The 10,133-nt window shown below is 50.0% G+C and overlaps 1 protein-coding gene across 2 annotated transcripts in view; it reads right to left on the bottom strand.

Annotated features, from left to right (window-relative positions):
- Positions 1-5,259: 5,259 nt before the first annotated feature.
- The window catches only part of APP (amyloid beta precursor protein), a 147,165-nt gene continuing 142,291 nt past the window's right edge, over positions 5,260-10,133 (bottom strand). For both annotated transcript variants that reach the window (XM_026033656.1, XM_026033657.1), the window contains 2 exons: positions 9,860-10,006; positions 5,260-6,047 (listed from right to left, as the gene is read on the bottom strand). In XM_026033656.1, the coding sequence (XP_025889441.1) occupies positions 5,946-6,047; positions 9,860-10,006 (249 nt within the window). In that variant the 3' untranslated portion in view covers positions 5,260-5,945. The remainder of the gene's footprint in view (positions 6,048-9,859; positions 10,007-10,133) is intronic.

The raw sequence follows: 10,133 nt of genomic DNA, 5'->3' as shown, positions 1-10,133 counted from the left end.
TGATGACCAGCAATCTGCAGTGAATCCTGATAGAGAGACCACGGAGGGAGACTGTGATAGATATCTAACAATATAACTAACATAAAATACTAACATAACTAACATAAATATAAAAAATGAAAAGAGGGATAAATTCTTAGAGCRTCTTCCAGTACAAGAAATAGGGGCCATCAAATAACACGACCAGGTGGAGGGTCCAAAACAAGCAAAAGGAGGAGGTTCTTCAATCAATTTMTAGTTAGTTTGTCACAAGATACTAAAACTTACGTTAGCTTAAGCTTTTTGCAACCAACTTTCTTTGAAAGTAGTCTCCACTGGCGATCCTAATATCTTTGGAAGATGGGATCTGGTCCCCGCTTAATGGAGCTTGTATATAAGAGGGTCAGGTGGGCTGTTTGTGGATAAACTACAAATCTCAAGCGGAATTGTGATCATGATGAAACTTTATGGTGCCAGGTGTTTCCGTCTCTCTGCACAAGTTGGTCTGTGGGCACCTTCAGCATGATCCAGCATCCACAGAGCTGGCAGCAGGTGCCCTCACTAGACCAGGCTAGAAATGTGTTTATAAGACTCTGTCCTTGGCCAAAGGTAGATGTAGGCTTGCCATCCTTCCTTGAAGGAAAGCAGTTCTTGTTCTTTGCTAGTTTTGCTTGTCAGTCATTAGGCCAGSTCCTAATGATTTCTTGTTCATTTATGGGGTCTTCTAAGGATCACAGCTGTATTGAGGTACTGAATACACAGTTTCATTTTAATTTAGGCTTTGCAAAATACAGGCTGTTGGCTCCTATTTTTTCTGATGCATTTTGGCAGACAGCAAATATTTATGGTAGATTTTCTAGCAATGCGTTTGCCAAAACCCAGCAAAATGCCTTGGCAATGCAGTTTTTTTAATGCCAGGAGTGCTAGCTTGACATTTGTCTTCAGAAGACAAACTATTGTAACAGCGTTAGGTAACGGGTACAACTGATATTCCTGACCAGGCTGGGCTAACTGCAGGCCAGGGTAAAGCSCAAGCCATCCTACTCAGGTCAACCTGAGCTTTGCAGCTGCCGTCCTCTAAGCGATGAAGCCTGTGGGATCCCACGGGCCTCTTGTACCTGCCTCCTCTTGGAAGATTCACGCAGCATCTCTACAAGGGTCACAACAACTTGCAGGAGCCCCAAATAAAGCGCCTTCCGCAGAGGAGTTGGGCGGTGTTGCCTTTTCCAAGAGATCTCCCCCTGTGGCCAGCAGCCCAGGGCAGGAGCCGAGGAGCAGCTGGGGCTACGTGGAGACACTGCCTTGGTGGTAACCAGGCTGGGTCGTGGGCAGGAGGGGCGACGTCTTCCCACAGAGAGCGGTGCAGGGGCGGCCATGGCCGTTGGTCGCAGGGCCGGCCATGGCTGTTGGTCGCAGTGGCAGTCCTGGCCGTTGGTCACGGGGGTGGCCCTGGCCGTTGGTCACAGGGGCGGCCATGGCTGTTGGTCACGGGGGCGGCCATGGCCGTTGGTCACAGGGGCAGTCATGGCTGTTGGTCACGGGGGTGGCCCTGGCTGTTGGTCACGGGGGTGGCCCTGGCCGTTGGTCACAGGGGCGGCCATGGCTGTTGGTCACGGGGGTGGCCATGGCTGTTGGTCACGGGGGTGGCCCTGGCCGTTGGTCACGGGGGCGGCCATGGCCGTTGGTCACGGGGGCGGCCATGGCCGTTGGTCACGGGGGTGGCCCTGGCTGTTGGTCACAGGGGCGGCCATGGCCGTTGGTCACGGGGGTGGCCCTGGCTGTTGGTTGCAGCGGCGGCCCTGGCTGTTGGCGAGCGAGTGGCCCAGGCAGCACCGCGGGCAAGCGTGCGGTAGCACCGCAGGGCAGGCTCACACAGGCGCCCCATTGTAGCCCCCTCTGCCCTCTGGGGCTGTTTCAGGGTGGTGGGAGCCTCGGCCAGGGCCCCACGGGCCCCTCCGAGCTGCTCCCGCGCCATCCGCATGCCCGCAGTGCGACCTGCAGCGCYGGGGCTCGCATCCCTGCTGCCTATGCAAGGGCCTGTTGAAAGGTAGACCTGGCAAAAATACGCATGGAAATGCGTGTTCCTTCCCTCCTCGCCTTTTTTTTTCTTTTTTCTTTTTTTTTTTTTTTTCAATGAAACAGATTGATGGCCAAGCTGGTTAAAAGGAAAATAAGAACAATTTCTTCCACACTTATTCATTCAAGGATTATTTTTCAAGGAGTTTAGAAATGGAAACGTTGCAGGAGCTTTCTTCTCTCCTGTCAGCCCCGTGGGGAACAGCCTTGGCCACTGCCTGCACTTGCTCATATCTCTGTGCAGGGGCTGGAGGAGGGGGCAGCTTTTCCTTTAATTCTTTCCAGGGAATTACATGGGGCAATTTTGTGGGATTTTGTCCTTTTCATAGCAGCTGTAATTACCGGACCAGCAGCAGTGGGGCAGCTATTTCAAGGACCTTCCTCCTGCAGCAGCTGCTCGGCCCCTAGTGAGGGAACCCTACCCTGTGGGGCGGCCTGTGTCCTTTTCCTTTTTCCTTTTCTTCTTTTTTATATTATTTTTTTATAGCAGCTCTTTACAAAACAGGTGCCTACCTGTCTGTCCAGGTGAGATCCCTCATACCGAGCAGGCTGCTTCTCTCCAGCTGAGCTATCCACAGCAGGCAAAGAAGGACTCGGTCTCCAACTCCGTGTCTAAATTCAACTCTACTTTAACTAAGAATCCCACTAAAGCCGGAATATTTTATTATCTCTAAATAAAACCCAAGTCTTCTACCTGGAAGCTTAAAAGATTTTTCTGTATAGTCAGTCAGATAATTTTCTCAGAGCTATAGAAAGCTGCAGGAAAGATTTAGTGTGTGCTTCTTTTGGGAAGAAGGTAGAAAAGAGAAGCAGAATGGGGAAGCGGCAAGGCAGAGCAGCCTCCTTTTCTCACAGAACCAAGGTTCTCCCTTTTGTGAGTGGTGAAAAAGATCGTGCAGGAATAGAAAACAATATTTATATTTTAATTTACTAGCTTCATGCTGTCAACACCAGGGTGCCGGGCAMAGTGCTCTTTGTAATCTATTCTCATATGTCATTAGGATATTTGCAATCTTGCTGCCTAGAGGCATTTTAACAGCGAGTTACCCACCGCCCACAAAACCCATTAGTTTAAACAATAAAGATGAGCAGTTAGGCCAATAGCAATGGCACTGAAATTGCTTTGGTAAGTGCACATATAATGAGGATGGAGAGTTCGGAGCTKCACGAGCATCATGACAGACCTAATGGAATGTATAGGTGCTGCAAATCTTTCTCCATAAAGGGCAGCACCCGGCCAGGGTTTGTTTTTCCTAGGCCCCCTCATAGCTGAGGAAGGACATTTAGGAAGAGGCAGGAATGAAGCACAGAGATGAGCACGAATATAGATATTTTTCAGGACACCTCATCCATCACGTGCCTGACACGCGTGAAGCATTGCTGCGAATCTGATACTGGTTAATCTAGCGAGAGGCAGCCAATGTGAGCAACAAAGGGCATTTTTTCCAGGAGCTTCTGGAAGGGGAGGAGGAAGGATGGGCCTGGGCTCCTCACGCCCTCCCGCAAAGCCTCCAAGGGCAGCAGGGCCGGCAGGGGTTCCTGCTGCCAGAGACCGTCCTCATCCTCGCCGAGGTTCCACCCTCCCGAGTGCACCCGGACCCTCTTCCGTCACAACCAACCCAGACGAGGGGACTCCTCCTGTTAAGCCTACGGGCTCTTTTATTTCCTTTCCCCCCTAGCAGGCGCCGAGCTGCTGCCTGCGGGGCTGCTGAGGCACCAACTCTGCCCTCGCCAGCAGGGTGCTCAGTGACCTCCCTAAATTGGCCTCCCTGCCTTGGGGCCTGTCAAACTGCTTTTATTCCCTTCTAATGCAACCTCTACACAACAAGGAGCCTGCATGGCTAGACAGGCAGGAGGCTGCTGCTGTTACCTGCGAACTGTGGTAAATGTCTAGGCAGCTTTCGGGGGAGCAACAACTCTGGGAATACTGAAGTTTTGGGAACTTTTACTTGCATCTTGTGCTTCGTGTGCATGTGCAAGTGTCTATTTGCTTTCTCCTTCTTAGAGGGAGCATACCTGGAGTAAAATTGTAAAAACTGATCACTTAATCAGAGCAGTAAAACTGTCCAGTTAATTAAAAGTTGGTCCATGAGTAGCAAGAGCAGCACAGGTGTCTCACCACACAAATAGCCCCATAAAGACTCACTGTAAATCCACGAATTATCATTGAAAGCCATTGCATTTTTTTTAATAACTGGGATTGCATGGGATTAGGGGATTATAAATGGGATTTTCTCTAAAGGCTAGTGGCTACCTGTATTTTACAGATTACTTTAGCTTCTCCTAAATGGAATTTCAATAATGCTCCTTTAATGAGACTGCACTAAATTGAATTACGTCCTGCTTACGCGGGATCTTCTGCTGTCGCACTGGACATGTGCACAGAAGGGGCCCTATAACCTCCTTTGTACACATGACCTCCAAAACAAGAGCGACAGTAATGGGCACAAGGGAATGAACCTACCCCCGGGTATTTGTATGGAAGCAGAAAGATGCAGGTTCCTGTGGAGCTTGTGAGGTCCTCTGCCCACCACCGTTTGTCCATCTCTACGGCCCCAAGAGCCCAGTTTGGAAAGCAGAGCTCAGACACTGCCTGGGCACATTCTGCRAGTTCTTTGGAAGACAGTGACAGACACCAAGGGCCGTCACAACGTGAGCAAAGGCCCCGGCACAGCTCGCTGTGGGTGCTGAGCCGCAACACGGGGCTCTGCGATGAGCACCCAGGCCTCAGGAATGAGGTAGGGGGCCCTAGTGGGAGATGACAGTTTTGGGCTCCTCCAGGAATGGATTTACCCACATCAAAACACTATTACAGACAAGCAAACAACAGACAAAACATTTGTGCCCAAGCTAGCACGGGCCTCATTCCCGCCCCACGTTGCTACTTTCGCTCCACGGCGGTGGAGCCGCGAGCATCGTTCCCATGCAAGGACATCTGCTCCTGCCCCTCGCTGGCCCGGCGGGCACGGCCCACGATTTCCCTTCTCAAACTGCTCTTCTGCCTGCAAAGAAAACACTTGCCCGAAGGTTTTTTCTTTAATTTATTTATGTAACACAGTGTAGAAAGCTATCAATTCATAAGCAATGGTTCTGTACAATCATCCTGCAGAAGATCCCCGTTAATTTTCATCCAGCAGGCACTTTTCCCCCCCAGAAGTGCTCACAATTAACAGGGATTCTTTTTTAATATTTTTTAAGATCAAAAAAGATACATGGAAAAGAAAATAAAGTTTACCTTTCAATGCCTAAAGTGTGCACATAAAACAGGCACAAAGAAACAAATGTGTATTCCCATGATTTCTACGTCACTAATACAGCAGGAGCAACAATCTGTACAATAATATGCAACTGCAGAGGAAAAAAATTTCAATAACTCATTTGGAATACTTTTTAAAAAATGCTGTTTTACTTTAAAATGCATAGTGATCAGAAAAAAATGCTCAGCAAAGAGAAGCAGCTAACCCCCACAGACACCGAAAGCATCCCCCATCAATTCTTAAAGCATATTTCAATTAGGACTTAATTTTTGTCACAAATCACAAGAATAATATACAACTGGCTAAGGAGCTACATGATAAATAATTGGGAAAGAGAATCTACCCATGCACTAGTTAAATACAGCTAAACTCTTTACAGTACACAAAAAACATTCATTAATAATGTAGTGTAAAGACTGAAATGTAAAGAGAAAGAGAGAGAAAATACATTACTGATTTTATTAATTCAAGTTCAGGCATCTACTTGTGTTACAGCACAGCTGTCAAAAGGCGATAATGAGTAAATAATAAAACAGAGTGTTTTTGTTTCCTTCCAGGCTACTCTGTCAGCGGACACCGCCGGGCAGGGAAGCAGTCGCTCTGCTCTCCGTCCCACGAGGCTGCTGGGCTCTCCTAGTTCTGCATTTGCTCGAAGAACTTGTACGTGGGGTTCTCGTAGCCGTTCTGCTGCATCTTGGAAAGGTGCCGCTCCTCYGGCGTCACGGCCGCGTCCACCTGCGGGAGACACAGCGGGGTCAGCGCTCGATGCCGCAACCGGCGCCCCAGGGCTCGGCGCCCTCCTCTGCGTGCACCTYGGGCACAAAATACCCTCTGAAAGGCAAGGCGGGATTTGAAGCTCCGGACAGTTACATTATTCTCATTCCAAAGGAAGGAAGRAAGTCAGGTTCCCAAGCTCTGTCGCGCTCTCACAAGGACATCTAAAATAAAACGGTGGCTCCAAGTGGCAGGAGCTCAGCAGGACCCTGCCCTGCTGGACCCGCTGCTGCCTGCCCAGACACTTCGCCACTAACAGGAGCATTAAACCTCAGACCTGAATGCTCTACTGCTGCCCAAGGGGACAAGTGTCCCAAACCCTCTGCTCTCCCAGGGAAGCAGGACTGCAGGCAGCCTCAGGGACGAGGCAACATGCGGTGCTGCACCCGGAGAGGAGCGAGAGCCCACAAGAGCTCCCGGCACAAGTGATCCGTGGGGACGGATTCACTGGATACAGTAACGGGCAGAACCAAGGTAAGGCAATGGGCCTCTGGACCATTAAATAACTGATGAAAATACAATGAGAATACCAAAGGAAAAAGAGAGTGGATGGGCAGAAGGTGAGGAAAAATCCCTGTCCACTCATTGAAGCAAAACTTCTCCAGTTCCCATACTGAATCCTGTTCAGCAACAAAAAGCCTGAAGTTTCCGCACTGCTTACATGCTTTTACTTAACGAAAACTGACCTTTCTTAATTACTTGGAAGAAAGGCACAAGAACAAATTAGTTGAGACTTCTCCACTGAATACCTGCTGCTTCACAAATTATTTTCTTCTTTCACTGACCATTACTGTATCACAGAACTTCATCAAATTAGAGGAGGTGAGAACAGTCCCTAAATGTTAATCASGTATTTTACCTCCACCGTTTCAGCTAAATCGCTGTAGTGAATTCAAAACCTGGAACTGGCCGGCTACCTGCTTAACTATCTATTAAAAAACGAGCTTGGGGAGCCTGTCAGCTCTTTGGCAGTTCTTAGAAGAAAACGTAAAAAGTGAATTTTACACAGCTAAAAATTTAAAATCAGGAAGGTGCCTCAGCCTATTTACATGCCGGTTATGAACATTTCCATGTGGATTTGTGTAAGCAATGACCTTTAGCAAAAACAGCTGTGTATTTTTAGCATAAAAATAACCTTTTGGATAAGGGGAAGTGTACTCTCCCGAGTACAGCAGGCGAGCTTACTTTACCTCCCCCGTGCAGTGAGGGGCCGAGCAGCAGCGCTGCCGCTCGGTGCCCATTCTAGCCCTGCTCCCAGCACCAGCAATGCCCCGCAGCGGGGACGCTGCTACCTGCCCTGCGGATCCGTGGGGCGGAGGCAGAGGCGCCGCTCACCCCGCTCTCCCCACGTGCCCGGCCAGGTCTGCCCGCGCCGCCGCAGCAGCAGCAGCAGCAGCAGCAGCAGCAGCAGCAGCAGCAGCATGGGGCCGGCTGGCGCGACGCCCTGCGCTGCTCTTGCTGCAGGCTCCGTGTGCCCCACGGGCCGCGCGCTCCGGCCACCCCGGCTGGGCTCTCCTGCCGCACCTGCCTCCCCTCAGACACCTTCCTACCTCCCAGCTGCTCTTCCAACCGGCACCCGCGGTCATTTCCAGCTGATGCCAGGGAATCCCTCGGCACGSCCCCTTGGCAGCCTCTCCCCGCCGATCCCAGCGCCTGCTCCGTGGGTAACCTGCCCGCAGCCACAGCTCCCGCTCGCTCCCAAAGGCTTCGCACTGCGGCCGGAGCCCCTTTCCTGCGGGCAGCAGTGACGGAGCCGCCCTCGCTCGCGTAAACGAGCATCCAAGGGGATGCTGCCCTTGCAGGCCCTTCCCWGGACAAGGCTGCACCAGCAGGAGCCATCCGCAGGGGATTCGTTTCTGGCAGGATCTCCACGTGTCTGTCACCCCTCGGCTGGGTATTCCACCACCGTAACGGCAGCAGGGGCTGGCGAATCCAGCTCGGGGCAGGTCTCGCACAACCGGCACAACACAACAGGCCCAGCGCCCGCCCAGAGGACGCGGCCGATTCAGCAGTGCTGCGACCACCGTGCCACCGCGTGCCACCGCGTGCYACCGCGTGCCACCGCGTGTCACCGYGTGCCACCGYRYGYCACCTGCTGCTGCCAGAGCCGTCGTCAGCAGGGCCGTGGGGGAAAGGCAGAACAGCTTTTGTAACCTTCAAACAGCTTCGTACCGATCCTTTGGCCTTCCTGTAGCTTTACACCTCCCACTCCTGATGTCTATCCAGGACTGGGAGCTATGGCAAGGATGTCTCTTTTGCCCCCTGCTCTTATGGAGGAAGAAACTTCCTGTAACAGGCAATTTCAACCACTCAGTCAACTACCTCCATACTTGTGACTGTGTTTTTTCCTGGTAAGGATGAATCACTTCAAAATATTTAGATTGTCAAAATAGTGAGAAAATTATTGTGACACTTTTTCAAGACAGCAAATGTGTATTTCTCCTCAGAGCTTCAAAAACGCTAATAGGTTTTTTCATAACACATTTTCTTAAATTAAAAAAGAAAACACAGTAGAATGAGAATATTATGAGAGATGACTTTTTGGGGAAAACAGGAAGACAGGTAAGGTAGGACCTTTTTTGTAATATTTCCATCTGTTATCGAACACATCAACCTGCACAGCAGTTTCTGACATGCCTTTCTTGCAGATGGCACACCGATTTTCCTCAAAAAATCTATCAGAAATGTTAAGGCTGCACCGCAAGAACAGTGTGTCTGTGTGTGTAAGAGCTCTCCCTAGGAGCTCATCTTGTGTTTTTGGGAGGTTTTTAAACCACGAGAAAAAGCACAGCCTGGATTTGGGGAGGCCTAAGTGAAAGGTTTACTCTTCACTGCCACCAAAAATGGACTATGTGCATTAGAAAACATCCCCCATATTCACTTAGTACAACCAGGGCAAGGTTCATCTAACTTAAGGTGATATCAGCATAACTGTGGACTTGAAGAAGGTTTAGTTTCAATTAAAAACTGCAAATACTTGGTTTTGGAAGGCAAAAGCCATAAATACCTGAAGTGCTGCCTAYGATAAAATATACTACCTGCAAATCAGATATTGCCACAGTAAACTTCTGGATTTCAACACATTTGGGTAAGGGAGAGGATGGATAGAAAAAAGCGTATGAACCTCCTTCCAGCTCTCATAATCTATATTTTTTCTCTATTTATAAAGACTCCTTCTTAAATCCAAGCAACAAACCTTCAATTTTAAATTATTGTAAATTGACCACAGCTTTACTTGAAAGATTGGTTTTAGTTTTGAAAAACTCATGTGGAATTTTTATATATTTCTTCAACTCTATGAGTTTCAGGTTAGYCATAAATCAAAACTGCTAGCAACAAAAGTTAATCTTGTTCAGAGAACAAAAAGTAATAAMGTATCTGTATAAGAAAAATCCTTGTAGCATTCAGTACAATGCACAGAAGACCGGCCTCACGCCTCCATTTGCCAACTACATGAAGAAGTCCTCGAGTGTGAATTCCCAACAACAGTAAAACCAGATTTCTCTCCTTGTGAAGTATCTGCTCACTGGCTGCTATCAAATTTCCTATAGAATTAAGTACAGTAAGATAACCGACCCGGGATAATTCCAGAACTTTTTGCGTGTGTGTGTGTGTGTGTGTGTGTGTGTGTGCATCCCCCACAACCTGGTTTGCTCCGTGTCCGTGTGTGCAGCCCAGGCCATGCCGTGGCCCCGCTCCCAGCACCCCGGCACCGCGGCGTGGGGCAGGCCCAGGCTCTGGGCTCGCTGGGGTGTCTCCGGAGGCCGCCCTACCTCCACCACGCCGTGGTGAATGGACGTGTACTGCTTCTTCTTCAGCATGACCAGRGTGATGACGATCACGGTGGCTATGACGACTCCTCCCACCATGAGCCCAATGATGGCACCTTTGTTGGATCCCACGTCTTCGGCGAAGAACACCTGCGAAAGGAAGAGGAGAGAGGGGCGCCAATGAAGCCCTGGGGTGCTGGGGGTTCGCCTTGCACACGGCGTCCAGGGCCATGCCCAGCGTCGGGGAGCACCCGCCATCAAACACCGCTGCGCAGCA

Source organism: Nothoprocta perdicaria, unplaced genomic scaffold, assembly GCF_003342845.1.
Source record: "Nothoprocta perdicaria isolate Ctin4 unplaced genomic scaffold, notPer1 scaffold_130, whole genome shotgun sequence".
Taxonomy (NCBI): domain Eukaryota; kingdom Metazoa; phylum Chordata; class Aves; order Tinamiformes; family Tinamidae; genus Nothoprocta; species Nothoprocta perdicaria.
The sequence above is the reverse complement of the archived record's forward strand: the minus strand, read 5'-3'. Positions and strand labels throughout refer to the sequence as shown.